This window comes from Tamandua tetradactyla, chromosome 2 (assembly GCF_023851605.1).
Source record: "Tamandua tetradactyla isolate mTamTet1 chromosome 2, mTamTet1.pri, whole genome shotgun sequence".
In the NCBI taxonomy this organism is placed as follows: Eukaryota; Metazoa; Chordata; class Mammalia; order Pilosa; family Myrmecophagidae; genus Tamandua; species Tamandua tetradactyla.
In genome coordinates, this window is record NC_135328.1 from 210,843,891 (window position 1) to 210,870,922 (window position 27,032).

A 27,032-nucleotide genomic window follows, 5' to 3' on the forward strand; every position below is an offset into this window, starting at 1 on the left:
AAGGGTTCTGTCTGGGTTGCAGCCAGCAGCAGAGCTGCCAGCACTGCCGAACCCACTAGAGGGAAGCCCCCAGGAGAGGACCTGGGAGGACCTTGCAGCATCAACTTCTTGCCTTAGTCTGGGTCACGGCCTTTCTAAAACTGGGCAGGGGCAGCTCTCACCACTAGGGGTCAGCATCGTCCAAGGAGACCCAGAAGGTAACACCAGGCCCCATGGGGACCCTGCACAGCTGACCTGTCCTGGATGCCCTTGGAAAATCTTTATATGATCCTATCATTACTTCCCAGGTATAGGCGTGGTGGTATATACTTCTGTGCATTATTGCATTAAAATCCTCACTGCAGCCCATAAGGTATATGCAATTATCCCTAATTTAGAGTCAGTGGAACGTAGGCTTAGAAAGGTGAAGGGTCCCACCCAAGGTCACAGAGCTAGGAATTAGTGGGGGCTGGATTCGAATTCAGAAACCCATGTCTAACTATACTGCTAGCTGGCACAGTGCTCTGCAGGACAATGGGTCCTTTAGAAGAGCCACCTGGGCCACTCTCCAATCCTCAGGTCATCCCCCCACATTCCCTCCCCAGCCAACCTTCATATTTAGCCCTTGGCAGCTCACAAAGGCCCTTCTAGCTAAGTGCTCCCAGGTTCCACTAACCACTGCATGGGGAGGGCAGCGTGGGATTAAGAAGCCCCTGCCCCCCAGTAACAGCGAAAGGGTGCTGGACAACAGAGAAGTTCCACAAGCAACCCAAGGTCACACAGGAAGGAGGCAGAACAGAAACGCCAGGCTCTGTCTCCACACACAGGGTGTGCCTTTGTGGAAAACAAAGCATTTGGGGGAGTTTGTTTTGGATTAAAAAACACTTTTTTCTTGATTACCAAAGTCAGGCATTTTCACTGCAGATATATTTGAAAATAGGCCAAGAAAAGGAAATAAAAGTCACTTGTAATCCTACCACCCAAAGATAATCATTGTTAGCACTTTGCTGTATTTCCCCCAAATGTTTTCCTAAACAAATATGTATATTTTAAACAAAAACAGATTTTGGTTTCATTTTTTCATAGTCTCATGGGGAGCATGGAAGGGTGAAGGGTCTCCCAGCAACCCCACGCTCCCTGGGAGGACTGAGCACCGTTCCTGGCCCTGGGGGTGGATGGAGCCCAGACTGTCTTACAGGGAGGTTTATGGGAACAGCAGAGAACCCACCCTTGGCCCCCTGTCCTGCTGGGCCCCCCTCCACTCTGGGACTCTTCCAGGAACCAACATCAACCAGCCCCGTCTCCAGGGGTTGGGGGCAGGCGGGGGCCTCTCACCATGGCCAGCTCAGCCTCCAGCTCCTTCATGCGGTTGTCCTTGAGGTCCAGCTGGGAGCGCAGCGCCGTGGCGTGGTCCGTGGCCTCTTTGGCTTGGCGCCGCAGCTCCCACTTCTCCCGCTCCAGCAGGTCCTTCTCCTTGGCCAGGGCTTTGACCGCGTCCTCGCTCTCCTGTAGGAGGACAGAGCACCACGGGCATCAGGTGAGGCTGGGGAGGCCCTGCGGCACGGTTAGGAACTTTGGCAGTGGAGTAAGAAAGCCCTGGGTGCGGATTCCAGCTCACGGCAATAGAGCTGGGAGACTAGAACAGAGACACACACCCTAGGAGATGCTAGGTAAAGATATTTTTTTTCAATGAATGAATGAATAAATGAATGAAGGCATAACCAGTATAGGTTGTTTCATCAAGTCTCCATTTCTCCATTTGGAAAATGGATTGTTGCAAAGATTAAATGGCGTGAAAACTTAACACGGGGTCTAGCAAGAGTTTAGGGTGTGGGTGTTTTTTTGTGGTGTTCTGTCCCTCAGTATCCATTTTCATTATCGGCACCTGATGTGGGTCATTCAAACAAGCCATCACAAACCAGACAGAAATCCCTGCCCTCATAGAACTTACATCTAAGAATGACCATGGGGCGGGGTGGGAAATGACCACAGGATCTGTGGGGGAGTAAGCAGCAGAGGTCTCAGTCCCTGCTGGTAACTAACAGAGGCAGGAAAAAATCAGAAAGGAGGCCCGCCTGGGAGTCTGGAAATTGGCAGAGGTAGGGGTTAGCCAGAATTTATGCCAGAGGATACAGTTTGGCCAGAACATGGAAGGCCCTGGATGAAGGCCAGGGAGCACACACTTGGGGGCCCACATGGACAGAAGAGCTCTGGAAGGTGGGAGGGGGTAGGGGTGGGGCTGCATGGGGACAAAGGCCTGCCCGGGAGGCCATGGCAAGTAGGATGGAGGTGAAAGTGGCTTCACCACCCAAGGACACACTGTCCAGCTCTCAGCCCCAGCTCCGATATCTGGGCTGCTGTGAGGGCTTCCCCAGTGGGATATATGGAGAGTCCCCAAATCCCTCTCCAAATGCACTCGTGGATCAGGGAATCTGCATTTGGCCCAGCTTTCCGGGATGTCACTCTTCTGAACTTTCCAGGCAGGCCAAGACTCCCCTGTTTCCCAGGAGCTTTTGTGTCCACACTACCCGCTATCCTCCAGTAGCTCAGGGAACTGGGGTCCAGCCAGTGGCTCCAGCTGGGGGCTGTGGAGTCCCCGGGAGTTGCTGGCTGAGTGGTCAGGGCTGAATGGGGTATGGAAGCTGAGAGTTCCATCAGTTTTGCCCAGGGGGACATTCATTTTGCATCTAAAATGCAAATCTGTTTAGTTAACCAGCTGTAAGATTTTGGTAGAAGACGAATAAAATGAAGACTTGTGGCTTCAGCTACTTCAAATTAGCTCTAAATATGAGGTTGTGGGCCAGTCATTGGACCCTCGGGGCCTCGGTCCCTTGTCTGTAAAATGGGGTTGGACCAGACAAGGGCTACAGATGGCCACAGTGTCGCTGCCACACCACACCGGGGCCTCAGGCGTGAGCCACATGACTTCACATCGAGCCATCCAGCCCAAGGGGCACTTGAGGCTCTGCCCGTGGCCACATGTGGCTGCCCACAGTGGGCAGACTTCTGCTTATTCAGCAGCTTCAGGGCCCCCCACTTCTACTGCCACCTCACTAGCTGGACATGAGGGCTGCCCCAGTTATGGTGACTTAAAATAACAGCATTTGCTATTTGACCCTGGGTGGCCACACAGTGCCCCTGAAACACACAGCACCCCACCCATGGGTTTCTCCGTGGGCTGCCCTGTCAACAGAAAATAGTGGAAATTACTCATCGGCTCACCTAAACATCTACTACGCCGAGCACAGGAGCATGGAGAGCACAGGAGCACGGGGAGCACAGGAGCACGGGGAGCACAGGAGCATGGGGAGCACAGGAGCATGGGGAGCACAGGAGCACGGGGCGCCAGCACTGTGAGAGTTGACGCCCAGGGGCTCTGGAGTCTGACCCTGCAGGAGTGACTTTACCTAGTCTCAATTTTCTTGTCTGTGAAATGGGATAATAGGGGCAGTCATATCTTATAGGGCTGCTATTGAAACAGCAAATGTAAAGGGCTTAGGTCTGCACAGGCACATAGTAGGTGCACAATAAATGTGTCGCCCTGGCTAAGGTGGCACCAGAAGGCTGCCATCCTCGCAATTATTATCGGGACGACTATCTGGCCCTGGCGCCATCTTTTCACCCTCTGAGACCTTCATCAGTGTAACATTCCCTCTTTGCCTTCCTAAATCCTCCTCTGTCCTCAGGCCCCCTGGCTCTGGGCGGGGGGGGGGGCCCTCATGGTTGTGTTGGACTTACTTTCCCACGTGGCCTTGCCAAACCACCGAGACTCCTGAGCAGGTCCGAGGACTGGTGCTGCCTCGCCCTGGCAGAGGGGCTCTGCAGGGGCATCAGCTGTGCCCTGTGGCTGCCCGACAGGGGCTTCAGGGGTGCTGGACCGTTTCCTTCTCTGGGTTTCCTCATGAGACAAATGCCAGGCGGGGGTAGACCCGGGGCCAGTGGGAGGGCTTTAGACTCCCCCATGGAATTGTCACAATTCAGTGACGGGCTGCAAATTCCCAAAGGTAATAACAACAATAACAAGCATTTCCCCCCCAGCTTCCTTTTGGTGTGCCAGAAGTGCTTGTCCGGACAGCACCGAGCTATGAGCAGGTGCTAGCATTACCCCACTCCCTGCTGTGCAGACTAGGGGGCTCGAGCCCAGGGAATATCAGCCGTTTGCAACAGGGCCACACAGCCAGTGCATGCAGGGGGACAAGTCGAACTGGCTGACCCTGCCTCCCAGGGGGCAAGAACATGGGGCCAAGCTGTGCACAGGTCAGCCTGGGGCTTAGCCTCTGCCCTGAGGACTAGCACCCCACAGAAGGCTCTGTCCCTTGCACCCTGGGTCCCCTCCCACCAAGCAAGGCTGACCAGGCTGTCCTGCCTCCCTTGGGACCGCTATGGTTCCTTGTGCTGGGAAAAGAGAAGAGGCAGACAGAGAGAGGGAGGCAGGGCCTGAAGTTGAAACAAAATGCTGCACTGGGAACCATGGGCCAGGCCCCAGCATGGCGGCTAAGAGAGTGGGCCTGGACTTGCAGGTTGTGTAACTGTGGGCAGGTCACTTCACCTTCTGCACCTCATGTGGCCCATCTGTGAAATGGGGACACAACTGCAACCCCCCCCCCAGGACCGGTGTGGGTGTTAAATGCACGAACACACGAGGCTCTTAGAACCCCACCGTAAGCCTTAAAAACACGCAGCATCGGTACTACGCAGCACGTACACCTGTTTCACACATGCTGCCGTGTAACAGTCAGGAGGTCAGTGCGGCCCCGTGTCTCCCTCTCCCAGGGCAGTCTGTTCTCCCTGAGCTCCTGGCCCCCCACTCCCAGCTGGTGACCAGGAGCAATGTCCACGAGGTCCCGCCCCAGTCCGCGAGCCCTGCTCAAGTCAGGGCCTGGGTAAGCTGGCTCGGTGGGGCCCCGGAGCCTCTCCTACACGGGCCCCCCTTCCTCCTCTCTCACTCCGCTTCTTGCCACATGGAGTTCTACCGAGCCAGCCACGGGGGACCAACTTCAAAAGGACTCAGCTGACGCGGAATGACACAGGCTGCGCCGACCAAGCAGGTGGGGGTGAGCCGAAAGCCCCAGAACCCCGCCCGTGGCCAGGGGCAGCCTGGCCCAGGAGCCTCCCTTGGGCTGTTTCCATCACGGAGAGGAAGCCGTCTGTGGACTTTGAAAGTGCAAGGGGGTCCCTGATGGGAAGTGAAGGCCAAAATGGGGGATGGGGACAAAACATTTAAATTTAAGCCTGGTCTCTGACATTCTGGCCTCTCAACCAGGGCTCAGAGGCAGCACCCACTGCATGGCCTCATGTGACTGACCAGTCACTGCTGCAGCCCGCTCAGACCTCACAGTGCCAATGCAGCCGGGAGCTGAACGAATCTCCTGCCTCCACTCTCCCCTGTGTACATGTGACCGCTGGTCACAGCCCATGTCACACAGGGTCATGTACCCAAACAGTGGTTTTAATAGTGTTTCTGCCCTGCACAGCAGAAGGTTGCAACTCTAGGGCTTACTAAGGCCTGTTTGGCTGTAGGACTCTTTTTCCTTATGTTTTGGTGTGGTCTTTGGCATGGTCACACCACATACATCCAATGAATATCTGCTGAATGAAATTCCTCAGATTATCTTACACTCCTACTCATCCCACAGAGCCCAATTCATGTTACCTCTCTGGGAAGCCTTCCCAGATTCACCTCCCTGTAGGTGAAATTTCCTGCTGTCTGATCTTTCCTGGCTCTCTGTTCACTTTTATTCTGGAATCAACAGTAATGAATGGAACCAATAATAAGACTCACGGCTAATACATGCCATAATATCACAGGCCAGATGCCATGCTCAGTGCTTTGCATTCATCGTCAGATACAATCCTCCTCACAACTTTGTGCGGTTTGTTCCAAAACCACATTTTTCAAATGGGGAAACGGTGGCCCTAAGAGGCTGAGATGCCCAAGGGCGCACGCAGGGAGCTGGCACCTGAGCCCAGGCCAGCCTGACTCCAGGGTCTACCCTGTTGCCCCCTGCTCTCCTCTGCCCGTGCTATCTGCCCAGGAGGCCCAGAGCCCCTGCAGCACGGCTTGGCCACTTTCATCTCTGCCCAGGCTGGGGCCAAACACATGGGAGGCCACACACGGCGAGCACTAAGGTGGCAGGAGCACACGTCTACGTTTTGGGATTTGGGAGGTCTGACCCTATGCTGGGCTGAGCAGGGAGAGCTTGGGGGCGGGGGGCTGGTGGATCTGCGGAGGGGAGGGGAAAGGAGGGGAGAAAATAGGAGTGGAGTGGTGGGCAAGGGAGGGGAAGGGAGGAAGGAGAGAGCAAGGCAGGGCAGGCCAGGGCAGGAGAGATGAGGGTAGGGGCGGTGCGGGATGGCAGGCGAGGACGGGGCTGGGGGTGCCCGCTGACCTTGCGGTGCTGCTCGTAGTTGCGGATGAAGTCGCGGAGCTGCTCCTCCCGGCTCTCCAGCGTGGCATACAGCTGCTGCATCTGGCTCACCAGGTCTGTCTTCTCCCCCTTTAAGCGCTTCCGGTCAGCTTTCATGGCTGGGGGACAGAAGCGTGAGTTAGTACGAGACCCTGGCTGTCACCCTCAGGTGCCCCGGAAGTTGAGAATGGCCTCTATCCCTCTTCTCATCTGATGAGAAAATGGGGGTTCAGAAGGATGAGGTGTCTCTCCTAGTGCTCCACGTCCACTTTAATGGTATCCCAGGATTCGAACCCAGGCCTGCCTATCTCCAGAGGCTCTATCTCACCTCTCAGTATTAATGACCCAACCAGGAGATCAAGTCCTCGTCTAAATGCCCTTCCCAGCCCTGAGCTGGCGGGGTCCCCAGTGGGAGAGCTGGAGGCCTGGTAGGCTCCCCATGGCCCAGGAGCCCCTGTCAAGATGAACCCCAAGAGCCCACTCTGAGCTGCCCAGAACAACTCACCCAGCTCAACAGCCCATCACCTGCCCCATTTTCCCTATCGGGAAAAGCGTTTGATTAAAAATACATGGCACGCACCCCAGGGAGTCTCTTGGGGTGACTTCTGCTCCCTCCAGACCCTCCCTCCCCACTGCACCGGCTCCTCAGCAAATGGAGAGATGACAGACAAACCCAGCTTTTCCCCAGAAAGGCTCTGCCTGCAGAGTGGGCTCCACTGTCTTTTCCTAGAACCCCCAGAACTCTGGTCCTCCTGGGGAGAACACTGGGGGGTTGGGGACTGCAGGCCTTCTGGGCTAACCACTCCTGGTGGGCAAATTGTGAAGGTGGTGGGGAGGAGACAGCACCTAACTCAGGGGACTTCCAGCCTGGGGATGCCCACAGGGGCAAAGCATCTGGCCAGAGCCGTGCAGCTGTGTACGCGGCACAGCCCACTCACTCGGCCACACGTCATGCTGCCACAGCCAAGCCCCTAAAGCCAGAGGGCCCCTAGCCCCATGTCTAGCGGATGGCAATGACACAGGGCCGGCCACGGCTGGACTGCCCCACGTTGTCCTGGACGTCCAGCTCCACCAACATGGCCCGCATGTTCCCAAGAGTCTGAGCTGCCCAGCGTGGCATAAGGACCAGGCACCCCAGACTCCTGACCCAGCACCCAACACAAGCAGACACCCTTCTGGCCCTCTCCCCAACCACCCCCCACCTCCACTGCCCAGGACAGAACAAGATAGGCAGTCAGCTGGGGACAGAAAGGCAGCATTGAGGTGTGAAGGGCCATGGGGAGCCCCATGAAGTGGGGACCCCCGGCCTTGGGCAGCCTGTTAGACTCTGGTTTTGAGCTTCTGGCTCCTGCAGCCAGATGTGTTCTCTTCTTGCCAATAGCCTGGCTGAGTGGCAGCTGAGGTCACCAGGGCTGGGACAGTGGGGTCCCTGGAGAGCGGTCCGCCAGGCTGCGGGGTAGAAGCAAGCGGAGGTGGGCTAGGACTGCGTCCTGCCACCTAACATGTGTGCCCACATTACCCGTGAAGCTCACTTCGAGAAAGGCCAACGTCTAAAGACAAGAGCCCAGCCGGGAGGGTGTCACAGCCCAGCCCGGCCTGGCTCTGGCACGACTGAGTCAGACATTTCCACCTGCACATTCCGTTGGATTGTTGCTGCGCTCCAATGAGAGGCAGGTGGGCGGTTATTTGTATCTGTCGCACTTTACAGGGGAGGGAACTAAGGCACAGCAAGTCAAAGTCAGGCCACCAGTAAATGGCAGGGCTGGGGCCTGAGCTGCTGCTGTCTGTCTTTCAGGCTGGCAGGCGGGAGTCTGGAAGGAAGAACCACAGAGGGGAGTGGTGCCCACAGTGCCCAGGGAGCTGAGCCCTGGGGATTTACACCTCTGCCCTTTGGCCGGAAGTGGAATCTTCTTGGGCTCTGATTTGTATCCTTTGTTAGCAAGGTGGTTCCTGCCCCACCTGAATAAGAATCAAACTCGAGTTTTAGCTCCTGGCCCCTGGAGGGGCTGGAAAGGAAGCCCCCCGCCCCTACCTCCATCATGCCCTCCTGGGCCTGCCCTCACTCTTGCCCAATGGCCTTGGGGAGGGTGTCTGGCCATGCAATCATCTTGCTGGCCTCCGGGTCTCTCCTGCTGCCCTGTCCTTGCATCATCTGTGTATGTCTTGCTCTGGCAGCCAGAGCACATGCGGATATGGGATCCTCTCTGTGCATGCGTGTCGGCTGCCTCGGTGCTGGCTATGACTCTTCTACCTGACTGGGGGCTCCCAGAGACCAACGGCTGGATTTCTGCCTTCAGATTAGTAGCTCCTTTCCAAGCAGAGAGAGTTACCCCTAAAATGCTTGATGAAGCACCTACTGTGTGCCAGGCTCTGTGCTTGCTGCTTGCAGGGAACAACCAGGAAGGACACCTAGTCCCACCCTCTGGGTGACTGACAACCTGACAGAGGAGATGGACTTGTACACGCGTGGCCGGCAATACTATCCACTCACTCTTTTCCCTACCCAGAGAACTCCAAATTTGTTTGAGGAGGAGCAATGTGCCCACATAAAATACCCGATTTCCCAAGCTCCCTTGCAGCCAGAGGTGGGTCAGTGTGTCACAGCTCTGGCCACGAAGATGTCCACAGAAATCTACTGGGAAATCCACTGCTTTCTTTATAGGAAAAGGCTGCACTACACTGGCAGTAGTGACCCTTGCCCTCTGCTCTTCCATTTTCTTCCTGCTGGGAACACGGGTGTGATATCCAGAAAAACAGCAGCCAGCTTGTGAGCACCAGGGCAGAAGACAAAAACTGTGGTGGTTAATTTTGTACCAACCTGGCTAAGTTACAGTACCTTTTTTTTTTTTTTTGCATGGGCAGGCATTGGAAATTGAACCCGGGTCTCCGGCATGGCAGGCGAGAACTCTGCCCGCTAAGCCACCGTGGCCTGCTCCATTGTTTTTTATCAAACACTGGCCTAGCTGCTGCTGTGAAGGTATTCTGTAGATGGGATCAACATCTACAATCAGTCAGCTCTAAATAATGTGGGTAAGCCTCATCCAATCAGTTGGAGGCTTTAAGTCCATAGAACTGAGATTTCCAGAAAAAGAAGACAATCTGCCTCAACACTCCATCATCTCCTCCTCTGTGAGTTTCCAGCCTGCTGGCCCCCACTATGAATTTCAGATTTAAGAAGGCAACACTCAGCTTCCCCACCTGGGGAATTCCTGATATTCTCGTAAGCATAGGGAACTGGTAAGCAACCAATTTAATAGGCTCAGGCCTTGATCTTAGGGTTTGCACCTATGAAATTTATTCCAGCAAAAGAGAAGGTACTTATAATTATGCTAAGAGTCACCCCCAGAGAACCTCTTTGATGGCTCAGATGTGGCCTCTTTAAGCCAACTTGCAGGTGAATTCACTGCCCTCCCCACTACATGGGACATGACTCCCAGGGGTGTAAACCTCCCTGGCAACGTGGGACGGTACTCCTGGGGATGAGCCGGAACCCAGGATCAGGGGATTGAGAAAGACTTCTTGACCAAAAGGGGGAAGAGAGAAATGAGACAAAACAAAATTTCAGTGGCTGAGAGATTTCAAACAGAGTTGAGAGGTTATCCTGGAGGTTATTATGCATTATATAGATGTCCCTTTTCAGTTTATGGTGTATTGCAGTGGCTGGATGGAAGTACCTGCAACTGCTGAACTGTGTTCCAGTAGCCTTGATTCTTGAGGACGATTGCATAACGATATAACTTTTACATGTGACCGTGTGATTGTGAAAACCTTGTGTCTGATGCTCCTTTTATCCAGGATGTGAACAGATGAGTAAAAAAATAAGGATTAGGGCGGGCCACGGTGGCTCAGCAGGCAAGAATGCTTGCCTGCCATGCCAGAGGACCCGGGTTCGATTGCCAGTGCCTGCCCATGTAAAAAAAAAAATATAATAATAAGGATTAAAAAAAAGAAGGCAACGCTAACTCTTACCAGAATTTCCAGCCTGCACAACCTGCCCTATGGATTTCAGAATTGCCAGCCCCTACAACCATGTAAGCCAATTCCCTACAACATACATGTATGTAAAATACATCTGAATTAATAATATCTAATACATACATCTGTATGTATACAGAGGCAGACAGACAGACAGACATAGATATTTTACCTATATATCCTGCTGGTTCTGTTTCAATGGAGAACTCTAAGATACAAGCTAAGAATGGGGAGCAGAAAGAAAGACAGGAGGGGCCTGGCTTTGGACAATAGGAGAAAAATAAACCTCACACTTGTTAAACCTCATGTTTGTGGGCTTTCCTGTTACTTGCAGCTGAACGCTTTCCTAAGTGCCACACGGAGGCAAGGCCGTGAGAGGTGTGTCACCCCCATAACAAAAGGCTGCACTTCGTGTTCTCGTCACATGCACATACCCTCCTTGAGTCCATTAGACCTGCCTGGTATAGAGAGTTTCTTCATTCTGCCTGGGCTGGATGCTGGACTGAAGAAACATGAAAGCTGAATCTCTGGGACTGAATGCCACATGAAGATCAATTAAAAATGAAGATAAAACACCTCTGGAGCCATCGTGCAAACAAAGAGGCCGAATCTCGGTTTGCACACAGCTTTTCAGAAGCACGCACACACGCTGCCAACAACTTGGTACCTTGATCATTCATTCTTGGGCACCATCTATCAACCTGTGCTGCACAAAACCTACTCAGGGACACCAAAAATTGTGGAATTATAACCCACACCAAACTGAAAACTGTCTACAACTAATTGCTATGCTGTGCTTTGAAATGGATTGCTTTTTTGTATAAAGGTTATTTTTCACAAAAAGAGTAGATTGTGATGATAAAAAAATATTTATTCCTTCTAACCTCCAATGTTCTGAAGCAGCTAGAAGGAAAAATCTGAGATGGTAGCCCATGACAAACTCTGAGATCTGTCCTGTAACTACTTGTTGAAGAGTGCTTTGAAAATGATCACTTTTTACTTTCTTTGCTTTGTATACATGTTATACCATACAATAAAAAAAAGTTAAAACAAACAAACAAACCTGAAAACCTATCCGGAACCCTCAGCCAGAGGAGTAGGACGTGGCAGCCCCTGCACTGGCCTGAGGCTGGAAAGTGGGGGTGAGCTTTCCCCATGGAGCCGGATGGTCTCCTCCATCAGAATGGAGGGTCTCTGAAGGTGTGTTTGGTGGTAACAAATGAGGTAATAGACACCCCCCTCCAAGAAAGAATTTAAAATATAAACATAGAGCTATCAAAGTTATACAAGGGAACCCTCCCTTCATCATGCTATTGACTCTTCTCCAAAACCCTATTGGCGTGCTCCAAGATGAGCCGATGGACTGGAGACCTGCCTGCCTCTGTGCCGGGCCTCCTGACTCAGCCTGTTGCTCCCCAACACCCCCCCCCCCACACGTTGTCCTTTCCAGTCATCCGACTTCACCCAGGCGTGTCCCATTCCAGCAGCCAAGTTGTTGGAACCGTTGCCATGGTGACAGATGATGTCACGCCAGGCTGGGCCCTGCAGGATCATGGAATGAGACCAGCCCGGCTTCTGGGAAGGTGGAGACTAAGGGCACAGAGGGGGTGTAGGGAGGAACTTATTTTTCCAACTTAGAGGAGGTCAGATGCATGCATGAGACGGTGGGTGTAACCCTAGGCCCTGCTGTGGCTCCCCCAGGATGGTGTTTCTGGGGTGGCCTTTCCACAGCAGACCCCACCTTCCTTCCCTGGCTTAGAGGCTTTAAGGCCCATCTCCCATGTCTTGATGTGGGATACAATGGAGCTGTGTCTGACCCACATTTAATTTCTGCAAATGCAACTCTTGGCAGGTGGGGAGCAGAGAGAGAAGAAAGGTCTCTGGAGTTACCCCTTTGCTCCTAGCCTGGGCAAACCAGACTTCCACCTCCAGTGCCCCAGCTGGGAAGGGGGGCCCCTGCTGACATGCCACAGGTCTAAGGAATAGGTTAATTCTTGGCTTTTGCGCTCCTGGGAGCTGTGGGCCTTGGATGTCAGGGGTTTTGCCCTCCTCTTAAATTTTTTATTTTGGAATAATTTAAAACTTACAAGACAGTTGCAAAAATAATATAAACCCATCCAGAGAACACCAACATATCTCCCCAACCAGATACTCTGACCCACTCCATTGTTAACATTTTGCCATATTTAGTGTGTCACTCTACCCATCTATCCATCTATCTGCCAATTTTCTAAACACTCGAGATTAGATTGTAAAGATCATGCTCTTGAACACAGAATAGTGCCATGTACATTGCCTGAGAACAAGGATATTCACTTATCTAAACATCTTACACACAGGTATCAAATTCAAGAACTTTAACAGTCTATATTCCAATTTTTTTTATGTGTCCTGATAATGAACTTTTGGGCCTTTTCTCCTCCATTATTAGATCAGTCCGGGGTCTTTTATGCATTAATTGTCATTGCAAAAACAAAAAAATTGTCATTGCCTCCTTAGCTGCTCTCCTTTGTTTTTTAATTGAGGAAACATCTGTACAACATAAACCTTCCCATCTCAGCCACTCCCAGGCATACCATCCACTAATCATATTCACAGTATTGTGCAACCCACCACCTTCCATTGCCAGAACTTTCCCATCACCCAGTGTCAGGGATTTTAAAGGGCAATTTTGGGAATGGAGGCAGTGAATGCAGAGAGGCACTCATGGAAGGGAGGGACCCAGCCCTCATCTTTGCCCTCACTGAGCCTCAGTTTCTCCCCAGCCTCGTGAGGGTCCTTAACTCCACCTTGCGTCTGGTCTCCAGGCCCCAGGGGGCCTTATCTTTACCACATGAAGGTGGGCCAGCGGCAGAAAGACCCACGGACAGATCCCCGGCCTCATCCAAGACCACCCAGTGGGGCAGAATGGACAGTGGCCTGGGGACAGAGGCCCTGAGTTCTCACCCTGGTTCGGACACCTCGGGTGAGTCATTTAAACTGTCTGAGAGTCAGTTTCATAGAAATGAAGATAATTCCCACGTAGGCTGTGCCAAGCTCTGCTCTAAGCCCCTTACGGGTTCTAGTCAACTAATCCTTGTAGGCACCTCAGGTAGCGGAAACTGCCATTCCATTTTCTAGACCAGGAGACGTGTGTCCAGGGGCAGGGAGGAGCCTGGGCAGGCGCGCCGGGGCACAGCACCCACTCTCCCATGCCCAGGTCATCCCCGCACAGCACATGACTGAGCACTTGTCCCTGGGGGAGGATGAAGCTGAGGCTCAAAGATAAACGTCCACACTGAAGGCCACGCAGTTACCCTACCTGGACCCATGTCCGGGACATCTGGCCTTGCCTCCCCTCCCTCCATCAGCTCGGCTGGACACGCACATCACAGAAAGCATAGCCTGTGCCTGTCACAAAACTGGCGGAGGAGCCAGATCCCACACCAAACAGTCCTCCTGCGAGACGCTGCTTCTGAGGTCTCCACGAACGGCGGCTTGGCATTCCGGTGTGCACCCTTTGTAACTCTGTGATTGCTGGGAGGAGCGTGAGCGTGTGTGTGTGCATGTGTGCATGTGCATGCACGCATGCATGCGAGAGACGGTGAGGAAGTAAGTCAGCAGCTCTGATGGAAGCCTCTACCAGCTGTCCCCTCCACGCTTGCAGGACCCTCAGTGAGCCCTCTCCACGCGCATGGTCAGATGTCCCCTTAGTCTGAGCTCAGAAGACTGCGAGCCTAGACCGAGATGTCCTAAGGCCAAAAGCTCTTGCAAACTGTCTGGCTGGACCCCTGACCAACAGGGACACAGACGCGGGTGTTGGGTGGGCTGATCAGACGGCACCAGCGATCCCAGCCACTGCCAGCAGGGGGCCCTCCTTTCTTGTCCATTCAGTATTTCCCATCAATTGCTCTTTGGGGATCTACTGATTCTGAGAATGAGGGGTGGACAAGCGGGAGCCAGAAGGGGCTGGCAGACCACTCTGTGCGGCTGCAAGCCTTTGAATATATACCCACCATAACCTGAGGTTCTCAGAGTTCTTCAGCACTACTTCCCTTTGCAGATGTAACCGAGAGCCAGAGAGAGAATGTCCAATGCCTCACAGTCAGCCCAATTCTCCCGATGCTCAGGTTAACATAGGTGAGTCGTGGCTTTGGAGTCTGCCTTTTGCGTTAAGCCTCAGTTTTTTCATCTGCAGAATGGGGAATGAGAATCTCACCATTTCTGCCTTGTCGCGAGAGAACTGTACGACGTGGCCTTTGAGTGTGCTGGTAGAAGGGAACCTCAGAAAGGCACTGCCTTGGAGTCGGGGGACCCCGGACCCCAGTCCTGCCTTTGCCCCTTACTAGCTGGGGGGCCTCAGACACTGTACGTGGCTTCTCCGTGCTCGGGTCCCTCGTAAAAGGAAGGGTGATAATCTCTACACGGCAAGGCTCTAGGACTCTATACAGCACAGGGCTTGTCTGCATACAGCAGGTGCTCATTAAATGTTCGCTTGCTTTCTCTTTCTGTATCCCGAATCCCCACAGCTCTCAGCCTGAAGCCCGGCAGGTCCCGGTAGTACAGGTTGACCTGACTGACAGGCTGGCTTCTGAGATGCGTCCAGGGGAGAAACTGGGGGAGAAGGCAGAACACAAACCCAGGGTGGTAAGTCTCTGGTCTGCAGACTTGTAATCCTGGGACTGGCATACACCGCTCTATTTTGTTTTTTCCTGTCTGAAAGATGAGCAAGGTGAATTCAGAACAGGTGAGAGTCCAACCAACTCTGTGACGGTAAAGCAGAATTCTGCCGCATGGGTACCCCATGACACCGAGACATGAGAGAGAAAGTGGGCCCAAGGACTTGGCCAAATGGCTGCCACCAGTGGCAGCTGAGAGCACTGCATCGGCTGAGCCAGCCCTGGGGAGGGTCATGGACTTGGCTGGCTGGTCAGGGGCACAGCTCTGCTACAAACAAACATTGATTCCCTTCTTTGCATAGAGGTGATGAGCCCATCCAGCCAATGGAGCAGCAGAACTGGCCTTTGAACCCAGTGCTTTGATGCTCAGGCCCCCATTGCTCTTTCTGGACCCCCTTGGCTCTTCTCTCGAGTGAAGCCCATAAAATCAGATCCACGTGACCTTTCCTACCTCCTGCCTACGTAGGAAAGGCAAATGGCTAGGATACAGCTTCTCATTTTCCAATCCTGTGGCCACGGCTGACATGACTCGTCAATCAGGTTCTCTAGGAACGTGAGTTGATTAGGGATGTCTGTCCTGGAATGGCAGGGAAAACAGGGTGGATTTGCCAAATCTGGTGAGGCTGACACTACTAAGGATTGATGAGTGTTGGCACATTTGGGAACTATCTACCGACTTGTCTGCGTCGACGCTGTGCCGATGATCACAGCACTGCTCGGAACACAGGTCAGCTCCGTTAAACCACAGGGCGAGAAGCAGTTCTCTCAACTGGTGGAAAACCAGATCCTTCACATCAATGAGATGATGGCAAACAAACTCACATCTGCATGTTGTGAGAGAGAAGACCCTATTCGCCTCCTCTGGGTAAAAGATAGAATGATTACTGGATTTACTTATTTTTTACATCTACCCCCAATTAGAAACAGAAGCCCCTTAAGGGGAAGTCATGACCAGTTGGGTTCCTGACTGTGTCCCAGCATTCTCAGACAGCGCTGCAATCAGCACCGCCTGCCCGACACTAAGTGGACAAGGTGTCCAGCCCTGGAGAACAGCAGGACCCTGTGGCATGGCTATCACTAAGCACTGTCTGCCCTTCCCTGTATACTGGGGGCAGCCAACAGTCTGCCCTCCTTTGCCGCCCCTCGCCCTCCTCTGTGGGACGGGCCATGCTAGTTTCTCATGTGCCTCCCAGCAGGGCCCTAGCATCAGCCTTGATGCCCCCAGAGATGGCCACAAAATGGCCACAGTTCTTGCCAAATTTCCCTTGAGCTCTACAGGCACTTCATGTTTCTCTCGCCACATCCCAGGCAGGACATATGAGGACTCTAGTAGGCTAATGCTTCCACGGACCCAACGCGCCAGTGGAATTTTAAGATGCTGAGGTGTGTGGGAACAGACCCCAGACACTGTGCTTCCAATTCAAGGGGACCCAGTGTCTGGGAACCACATTTACTCCATGGGGCTCCCGTCACCTGCGGGGCCACAGGTGTGCCTTCCCTTTGCCTGGAGGAAGCTTCTCTCCTGCCCTGCTCCCTCTGCCCAACCCTGGGAGGCCCTGTGGAACAGAGGCTAGGAGAGAGCTGGGCAAAGGAGCTTTGGGAACAGGCCTCCCCTTCATTACAGCACCATCGGTACATATGCTCAATGGCCCGAGTGCCCCATGCTTGGTCCCTGCCCTGCAGCGGACCTTTCCCAGTGTCCTAGGAAGGCATGATCCTCTCTCACGTCTTTAACTAAAGACCCTCATTTGAACCCATTCCCCTTTCCAGTTCTCTTTCCATTTTTCTTCTTCCTTTTAGAACATAATACCCAAAAGGATTATCCAAACTCGCCATTTCCATTTCTTTCCTCCCATTCCCTCTGGATTCATTCTGTCTTCCCCACTACCCCTCTTCTCAAGGTCAAGGACAGCCTCCATGTGTGACCTCTGGTCTTTAGCTGACAGCTCCATCGCTAGCAGGTGGGACCTCTCTTGGCCCTCAGGACAGCCCTCCCTCCTGGTTCTTTCTCATCCCTCCTTTAGGCCTCTCCTGCTGGTCTTTCTTCGCCTCCTGCTTCTAGGCATCAGAAGCCCTAGGCCTCAAGGCTCAGACTACGTCCTTTTTCCAACTGACCAATCATTATTTCCTTGGTGAGACCACCCAGTCTCATGGCTTTAAATCCAACCATATGCTGGTGTCTCCTAGTTAGCTGTCTCCAGCCTGGCCCTTGGCCCCTAAACCCGATTCTAGAGCCAACAGCCTCCTCCATGCCTGAGCTCAGGGGGCTAACGTCTCAACCTTGACATGTGCGAGAGTGAATCTCCTGATCAGCTCCCACCTCCAATTCAATTAATGGCGACGCTGGCCTTCCATTAGTTCTGGACCCGAGTCATCCTTGATCCGACTTCTCTCACACCCCATGTCCATTTCATCAGCAAGCCACACAGGCTCTGCCTCCAAGACATGGCCAGAATCTGCCGCTTTTCACTGCCTCCTCCGTCACGACCCTGGACCACGGGCCCTGGTCCCTGTTACCACTGTCTGGGCCCCACCGGAGCCTCCTAACCGGTCTCCCTGTTTCTGCTATTGTCACCCTGTAGTCCACTGTCAACCCAGCAGCCAGTGGGCCCACTGACTTGTAAATCACAGCATGGCACCTGTCTACTCCTCCCCATCAGCACTCATCTTAGTCAAGAGTAAGCAAAGTCCTTACAAAGGTCCACAAGGCCTCTTGGGATCTGTTACCTCCCTCTACCCCTGCCCTGACCTCATCCCCAGTCACCATCCATCCCCGATTCACTCGCTGCTCCTGGCTCCTGCAGGCCCACTTCTACCTCAGAACCTTTGCACTGCCTGTTCCCTCTGTGGGAAACACTCCTCCTCCTCCCCACCCTGCTGCCCACTGCCGTCCCGCACACACAGCCGCTCCCTTCCTCTCTTAGTCCTTACTCACTGTCGCTTGCTCAGTGAAGCCTTCCCTGGATAGCCTCCCCAGGCCTCTTCCTTGTTTTCTATTTTCTCCTTTGAACTTACCTCCATCTAACATGTTTATTATGGGGAATGTCTCTTTAAGCACCTCTTCCCCTCCTCTGAAGACCCCTCTGTCTCGTCCGCCCATCAGGACTAAATGAAGCTTCTTTCTGGGCTTCTAAAGCCCACAGCTCTGTTTGCTGCATGGGCGCACACTGCCCCACCCCTCCCTGCCCAGTGCCTTGGAAGCAGCTCCAGCAGCCTGGAAAGCAGATAGCCCAGGGCCTATCTGCTGCTCAGATGGGCCTGGAAGCCTCTAGAAGGCAGGGTCTGGGCTTCATCCATGGCTGTTCCCGGGAGCCAGCACCTAGCATGGCCCACAGCAGGTGGCGGAGGTTGGGGAAAATGACTCGGGGGCTTCAGTAGGGTGGGGCTGTGCTCATTCTTTCCAAACATCTCAAGCTGCCTCCCCCCACCGACCTTCCAGCTGAGGGCTCACCCAACCCAGAGTGGAATATACACCTGTCCAGAGTCCTGCAAGGACCATCATAAGTGCTGGGGAGGTGGGGACCCAGGACACGCCCCACCTAGAGGGGGCAGTTGTCCCACGACTGAGTGGGGGCTCACACTGCCACACCTTCCAGCTTTTCAAGACAATCCTGAACTCCAGATGATTATTACTTTTTTATATCTCTTGACGTTTCAAAGTAGGTGGTTTTCGTAAAACCCAATCATGTCTGTGGTCCTTGCATGGATGCTGGATGGCTGATCTGGGCAGGTGTCTGTGTATGTGGAGCAGACCTGCTTGCTGACACTTGAGCCCATCCAAAGCTGGGGGACCAGGTTACACAGTTAGAGACCCGGGCTTGGACCCCGGCTCTACCATATAGCTGTGTGACCTTGGGTAAGCTCCTTAACCTCTCTGTGCCCACTGCTTCATTTGTGAAATGGGGATAATAGTTCTGCCTCATCCTCCTGTTGTGAGACATTAAATGACAACAAAGTCTCTTTAGCTGTGTCTAACATCCGGGGGTCACCCAGGACATGGCAGCTCTCACTGCGTTGCTGTGGTTCACCATTCCAGGCTATCTCGGCGTGGAGTGGGCAGCCTCTGAGAGGGAGCGAGCGGCCTGCCGTGGCCGCAGGACCATGTGATGACATGCAGTCTTGGAACTGGACAGGGGAGATGTGAGGAGGGGACAAGGGCTGTCTCCAGCCACCTGGAGACCCTCTCCCTCCAGGCCCAGGGCCCAGGGGCCAGAGTGGGAACTGACTTTGGCTGGGAAGGTGAGATCAGATCCTGGGAGAGGGCCAGAGACCTGCAGACAGGACCATAAAAGTAGGTGATAGAGGTCCTAATTGGGGATGGGGCTGTGCTGCCATTGTCACCCACCCCTCAGGGCTGGCCCCCACAGCCCTGCCGTCCCAGAGCTCTGGAAGGTGGGAGAGCTGCGGGACTCTCCTGCAGGGGGGCGGGGGGCAGAGGCACAGAGGGTGTACCAGCTGGAGGGAAACGGGAGGGGGCAGGTAGGGGTGGCGCTGGGATTTGTTTTCCAGCCTCTGAAGGGGAGTCCGGGAAAAGTCCTCCTTCCTCCGAGTCATCCCCGGACTAAAAACAGTGGCAGGAGGTGGGCCCGGAACACGGACATTCCCGAGACTCAGGAACTCTGGGGGGTGGGGGTGGGGGAATTTCTGGAAGTAGCAGGGGCTCCAGGCCCCACACAATGAGGACTATTTTTAGCAGCTCTTGTTGGTGCCTGAGTTTGTTTGCAGGCAAGCAGATGGCTCGGCTCCACAGGGAAAGTCCAGTGGACAGGGAGGCAGGAGGCCTGTCTCAGCCCTCCAGGTGCTGTGTGGCCCTGGGGAATGATACACCCTCTCTGGGCTTTTGCATCATCCTCTCAGAACGGCCTATCAGGCCCTCTGGTACATTCAGAACTTGCCCTGGACGCCCACTGATTTAGGGAGCTGGTCTTACCATCCCCCTCACCCCAAGAGAGACCCAGCAGGACCGTCCAAGGTGAGCAGCAGGTGGCAGGCGGGGTCACTACCATCAGCCTCTTTGCAGTCAAGTTCAAAAGAGAGGAGAGAGGCTGTCAGCAGCAGTGAGAAAGAGTGCAAACCCCAGGGCCAGGCTGTCTGCATTCAGATGCCAGATGTGCAAACCTGGAGCCAGGCTCATGGTCCTGGTTTCTCATGTTTGTAAAAGAGAAATGAAATAATTCCCACTGAGGTCAGCGAAGCGTGCACCTGTGTGTTCACCAAAAGACCCACCCTACAAAGTTCCCCGCGGCGCCGACTGGAGACCACCCAAATGCCCCTCCCCAGGAGAACGGGCACCCCCCTCACACGGCCGAGGGATGCGTCAGTCTGATGAGAATGAGCCAATCACAACCGCATGTCACAGGGGTGAGCCACAGACAAAATGCCGCGCTGACGAGGCCCGAGACTAGAGTGTATCACATATGACCCCGATTAGAACACGTGAGAAAGGCCAAATTCACGTGTGCAGTTAGACAGGCGTGTTCAGTTTGTGAAAATCCACCAAGTTACACACTTGAGACCTGCACACTTGGCGGCACACATGTCCTACTTTAATAGCAAGTATTTAAAACAGCGCCCACCTCGCAGGACTGGCTTTGCACGTGCAATGAGCTCAGAATGGTTCCTGGTGTGGGGGACACTCAGGAAATGTCAGCTCTCATCACCTGGGAGTTTGGGGGATCCCACAATGTCAGGACTCCTGAGCCCCAGGGACACCTCTGTGAGATGGCTGTGGGCAAGGTGAGTGCTACCCTCACGGTAAATCCTGCGGGGCTCCCGGGGCTGGGGAAGGAATAGGAAGTCTGGGGTCAGTCCTGGATTTAAAGTCCAGCTCGGTGAGCATGGTGCTGAGCTTGGACCGTGGCATCTGCTGTGTGCAGCTGTGGAGGGAGCTCAAGGGGTGGACTTGCATGGAGCACTGGACACAGCTGGGCATGTCGGAGGGCATTCCCTGACCCTGAAAGTGATGGTGGTGGTGGCGCCTGGAGCCCTGCTCTTTACCCCTCTAGGTGAGACATGCCCGGTGCCGTGTAGCTGGGGTGGAAGCCGGCTTTGGGAGTGGGAGGGGACCACGGGGCGGGAGGGGCTGATGGCCTGTGCCTTCGCCAAGCCACACAGCCTCCCAGGGCCTCAGTGTTCTCCTCTGTGGAATGGGTGCAGCAAAAAGCCACCAACCTTATAGGCTGCAATGAGTCTGAGGATGAGCTTTACCATCCGCGGAGGGTTTCAAAGGCAGGAAGGGAGCTGTTATCATCAGGAGACACGGCTGCGGCCGCCCCCCTGTGCCCGCACAGGCGCCTGAGGGGCTCTCCTTCTGGTGTAGGTGTGAGGTGGCCCCCGAGCCACGCTCCCCAGATCCGCTTTTGCAGCCATAAAACTCATATTCTAGGGTGAGCCACAGTGGCTCAGTAGGTAGAGTTCTCGCCTGCCATGCCAAAGGACCCGGGTTCGATTCCTGGTGCCTGCCCATGTGAAAAAAAAAAACAACAAGTCATATTCTAATCTTAGTTGGTCCTGCAAGACCCTCTTGCAACTGCTTCCTCCACCTGGCAGAGGAAGACAGGGGGTGTTTTCCAGTGACTCCCTAAAGTCTCAGCAGCAATAATAATTATTCTTTAAAATGTATATTATTGCATCTTTGATTTTCCTGCTCCTAGGGGATGCAGGTGGCAGGGCCGTGGCAGCAAGAAAGCGCAGGGACCGATTTCCTCGTCATTGCCGATTGTCGGCCACTGCTCCTGTGGCAGCGCGAGACCCTCGGGAGCCCGGCCACGGCCACCCCCTCCACGACAGGTGCTCGCTGCCACCCTGGCCAGGGCCCCAAGCTGCCTGAAGCCGCCCCTTTAATTGTGGGGCCCAATGGTTTTATGGCAAGATTCGAAGTCTACTGTAATTAAGACTGCTATAAAATATTTAGACCGCCATGCCCACATATATTAATGATTATACATTTAAATGTTAATGAGCGTAATTAGATGAAAGATTAGCCAAGTCTGTCACTAAATATACATTCAGGACTGATAAACTCTCATGCCGTAAAATTATAGGTGTAAGTAGACAGACACATGGAGACTTTTCAGCTGGACTCTGATGTGGATCTTAATGAAAAAAAGCTCAAAGAAGGCTACAGCCAGCTGGGGTGTGGCCAGAAAAGGGAGGGGAAAAAGGGATTAAGAGGCTAGGGGAAAGGCAAGAAGAGAAGAGGGGAGGATACTAAAGGTCCCGTGGTGTCCTTAGAAATTGTGAAGAGCAAATAGTGATATGTGAAAACTTGCATACTTCTGTGGACGAAGAAGTCACCACTCCTCATGGTAGCCAGTTTCAGCTCTCATTTACCACATCGTACAGGCGGACTCGTGCGGATGGCTTGTGGGGAAGACGTTGAGGTTTCCCTCAGATGCTAAGAATTTAATTCAATCATATAAAACGAAAGAGATGACGGTATTTCCAAAAGTTCCTTTAAGAACAAATCATACCCTAGGTCCAAGAATAAGATGAGCAGGACTGAGTCATGGTCTTATTAATCGATAAACTTGAATGTATTAATACAACAAAAATTTACCATGGATCACTTATGTGCCAGGCGCTGAGTTAGCTGCTGGGTACCGAGAGGAAACAAAACAGATAAGGTCTTTATCCTGCGGAGGTTATGTTTGAGCGAGGGAGACAGGCAAACACGCAGATAAATAAGTTATTTAGATATACGCTGAGGTCAGTGTTATGAAGGAAATAAGCAAAGAATCACTGGAGAGCTGGGTTCTAGATGGCACAGTCTGGGAGGGCCTGTCTAAGGCTTGAAGAATGAGACAGAAGCCAGACGTGCCGAGGGTGGGGAAGAATATTCCGGAAGGAAGCACGGCAAATGCAATGGCCCTGCAGCAGCACAGAGCTCCACCGTGTAGGAGAGAAGGTCAGTGTGGAGAGTGCCAGGAGATGGAGGTGGGGAGGTGCCGGGCAGGTGGTGCCTGCCTTGTGGAGGGGAGTCTGGCTTTCCCTTGAGGGCAGCGGGAAGCCACTTGGATTAGTTTCCTACGGCTGCCTTATAACTTCCCATACATCTGGTGGTATAAAGCCCCAGCAATGTACTCTCTCACGGTCCTAGAGGCCAGAAGTCCAGGTCAAGGTGTCATCAGACCTTCCTGAAGGTTCCTTCCTTCCCTCTTCCAGCTTCTGGTGCTTGCCAGCTGTGCTCAGCAGTCTTGGTTTACAGACGCATCCCTCTGCCTCTGCCTCCAGGAGCCTTCTCCCCTCTCTATGCTCCATTCTCTTCTGAGACCCCTTGTCCAGGATGCTCTCCTCTCCAGATCCTGAACTTGAGACCCCTTTTCCATGGAAGGTCACATTCCCGGGCTCTGGGTAGACATATCTTTTGGGGCCAACATTCAACCCCCTGACTACACCACTGATGTAGTTTGAACAAGGCCGAGCTGCTTTAGGGTTACTCTGTCTTCTTTGCGGAGGATGAATTGGGGGCAGAGTGGAAGCAGGGAGGCCAGGCCTTGCAGCTTCCCCAGCTGCAGGGGACAGTGACCTGAAGTAGGTTGGCAGTAGCGGTGATGAAGAGAAGCCTGCAGATCTGAGATATAATGAGAGCAGGACTGTGTCCGCCAGAAGGGAAGTGGTCACCAGGAAACCCTTAAAAACTAGAGGGGTCAGAGGGACAAACCCAGCAGGGTGTGCCCTGCCCATCACAGGGCCCAGGGCTGTCCAGACCAGTGGCTTGTCCTCTTACAGGTGCCCTGCTAGAGGAGACATGGAAGCCCCAAGCCGTTACAGCTCAGTCACGCCAGCAGTCGGAGTGGTCCACTGAGGCCCCTCACTCCATGAGAGAGCTCTACGTGCATGAAACATCTGAGAGCTACCCTGCTCCTTCAGAAGCAATGAGCTATACATCAGTCTCTTGTGAGTTTGACTGACATGAGTTTGTGGGATAACACATAGAGAAATGTGAATTCTGGGAACTGAAGGGCAGAATGTGGGATTTTAGCAAGAAAACCTTCATCAGAACCCATCAGGCTGGGCTGAAGGCACAGTTCATACAAACTTATCAGAAAGAAAAAAGTAACATTTATTTAGTATTAACTATGGTTGGCAGCATCCTATCTATTTTATATATGATTAATCCTTAACCCTATGAAGAAGGTCCCATTATTATTTATTATTATTCCCAATTTAAAAACGGGAGAAGAGAAAACGGAGGTACAGAGGGGTTAGTATTGAAGCAAGATCCCATGCAAAAAGCACCAGTTTTCAGAAACTTATTTCTTATGATGCAAGAAAACAATTTAGCCAGGGTCAGGCAGGTAAGGGCAGGAATCAGGCTAAAGGGCTGGTTTTGGCCCTGCAGATCGACTGCCCAACCAGCCTTCACTTCTCTCTCAGCAAGGGGCCCATGCCCAGCTTTTTCCTGGGAGGCTGCTGATGGTGATAATGTCAAAGGTCCCGGAATCTCATGGGAGCCAGCAGATGCCCTCTGCACAAAAAACTTGGAGCTGAATTTCTAGAACTCCCCCAGCAGGCTAGAAATGCCACTAGAAGTTAACCCAGCAGTGCTGGGCTGGGTGGGTGGTCAAGGCTTAAGGGGGACTTGACATTGAAGAAAGTGACAATCATAAACGTGACTGCTGCTGCAATAACAAGCATGTGGGGTGCTGCATGCAACAAAAACCCTCCCCCAGCCTTTCCCAGAAGCACCCCAGTGAAGCGGACAGAGGAGATAGCCAACCCCACTTTACAGATACAGAAAGTGAGGCTAGGGTCCTAAAGTCACCTGCTCACTGACGAATAAGATTCTCCCTCCTCAGACCCTCTGGTGGGCTCTGGCTCTAACCACCCAGGTTAGATTTTAGAACTTCCACTGCCTGGGTGTGACTTTGGGTGACAATCTCAATCCCTACCTGCCTCTGTTTCTTTACCTGTAAACCGGAGATGGGGGCAGTTCCTGAAAGTGGTTTGCACCCCAAACGGTGCCTGGGCCATGGCGATGCTCAAGGTGCTGGCCTCATTGTCATTAGTGACAGATGAAGATGGATCCGATCTGAGGCAGGGAAATGGACAGAAAGGGTCACCAAACTTCCTGGCAGCCTTGGGATTGTCACATACTAGGCTGGGGGTGGGGGGTAGGGAGCCAGACTTGTTCACCCAGAGGTAAGGAGCTGCAGTTCTAGGTGGACCCCCCCTGCCACCCATGTTCTCACTGCCCACCTTATGGATGCTAAGTCGTGTCCCTTCCCCCCAACCCTGAATTCTCAGCCACCGTGTGCCCACTGCAGGGTATGCAGGGGACAACCTGCCCTTGGGGAATTTATGGTCAAGTCAGCAAAGGGGGTTTAAATACAATCGTAGGTGAGTCACATCTGTTTGTCCTTATGGGCAAAGTGAGAATAAATTTCCCCTCTGTCTCCACAGACTGAGGGTGGGCTCTGTTGGTGAACATTTGCAAGACCTCCTAGGCTATCTCAGTGAACACGTCATTCTGGTTACCTGAGTTTTATAAACCCTTGAACCGGTTAAGCATCAAATTTTTAACAAATGCACGGCTTGAACTATTTCCAAAAGATCGAAGATTTTAAAACACACGATAAAAGTTAAGGAACAAACGTATTCTTTGGGAAAGTGGTAAATAAAGGGTAAAAAGCCGGGCCTTTGTCCTGCCTTTCCTATGTGAACGGTCCCAGTGGATGACGAGAGAGGAGACAGTGGGGCATTCCTTTACGGGAATTCCCACTACCGCATGAAGAAGGAGTGGCCAAACGAGATGGCCGCCATCCTGCCCCGTCTGCTGGGTGTCAGGACCAGGCATCGTGAGCCCAGGGTTACCAGTGTCACTGAAGAGCCACAACCAGACAGGGGGAGATCCGGCATCTCCTCTGAAGGAAGGTTGTGGCAAATAAATACCTATTTTGAGCTCGAATCTGAGAACGCCTTTAGATCCCACTACCAATTTACAGGAAATTCCAAGGACAGAGGAGCACGTCAGACAACACCAGGGGGATGCAATCTGCAGAGATCCAGACCCTGGGCAGCCGCACGGCCAACGGCATGGTTCCTTCAACAAATAATTAGCAAAGAAGAAAAAAGAAGAGAGAAATGAAGGAAAAACCTCCAGTTAAAGAGATGTAAAAGACATTTTAACCAATTGCACTGTGAGGATCTAGTTTGGATCCTGATTCCAACAAAGAGGCTAGAAAGCATGTGGATTTCTGAGTCAATTGGGAATTCAAACAGAGATTGAACATCTGCTCATTTTTTTCAGGTGTGATAATTTGGTGATTTTTTTATTTTAAAAAAGTCCTGATCTTTTATAGACATATACAAGAAGATTTACAGATGCCTGATTACGTCTGGGATTTGCCTCAAAATAATATGGGGGGAGGGGAAGGATGAGGGTGGGGGAGGGGAAGGATGAGGGCGGGGGAGGGGAAGCAAGAGGGTGGGGCAGGGCTGGCCATGGGGAGATGATTTAGGGCTGGGTGATGGGTACCCAGAGCTCATTTCACTCTTACATTGAATATTGTATGCGACTGGAATTCTCCTTAATAATAATAATAAAGGGCAGAATTAAAAATGTGCCACTGAGGGGCCCAGGATTTGGTGCTCTATGAAGCTGGCTGGGTCTTCCTCAGCGGTGGAGCTGACTGGCCGTCATGGCCACGTGGGCCCGTGGCAGGGTCTCCTCTGAGCTTACAGGCCGTGCATGGAAAGCAGGGGCAGTCCCGGCCTGAGTGAGGGGTGCCCTGTGCTCGCGGGTGCAGGGGCAGTGGCTGCGGCTCTGCAGACTCCCGGGCGGGTCCATTTCCTTCCCGATGCTCAGGGGCACCCAAGGCTGCCATGGCTCCTCTCACACAACGGACACGGCCTCTTCCACACATCAGCCCGGGGCCCTGCCCGCGCCTGGTCTCCACCCTTCCCCACCTTTGCAGACAACGCCTGGGACACCGGCGGGGTAGACAGTGGATGGTTGTGCCCGGAGGCCTCGGGCCTCCTGGGAGCGGCTGGCTAAGGCAGGAGGGAAGGG

General features: G+C 53.2%; 1 protein-coding gene across 5 annotated transcripts in view; it reads right to left on the bottom strand.

The window, feature by feature from the left end:
* Positions 1 to 27,032, bottom strand: part of KAZN (kazrin, periplakin interacting protein) — a 1,164,933-nt gene that overhangs the window by 63,981 nt on the left and 1,073,920 nt on the right. For all 5 annotated transcript variants that reach the window (XM_077151225.1, XM_077151228.1, XM_077151227.1 and 2 more), the window contains 2 exons: positions 6,369 to 6,505; positions 1,315 to 1,485 (listed from right to left, as the gene is read on the bottom strand). In XM_077151225.1, coding sequence (XP_077007340.1) covers positions 1,315 to 1,485; positions 6,369 to 6,505 — 308 coding nt within the window. The remainder of the gene's footprint in view (positions 1 to 1,314; positions 1,486 to 6,368; positions 6,506 to 27,032) is intronic.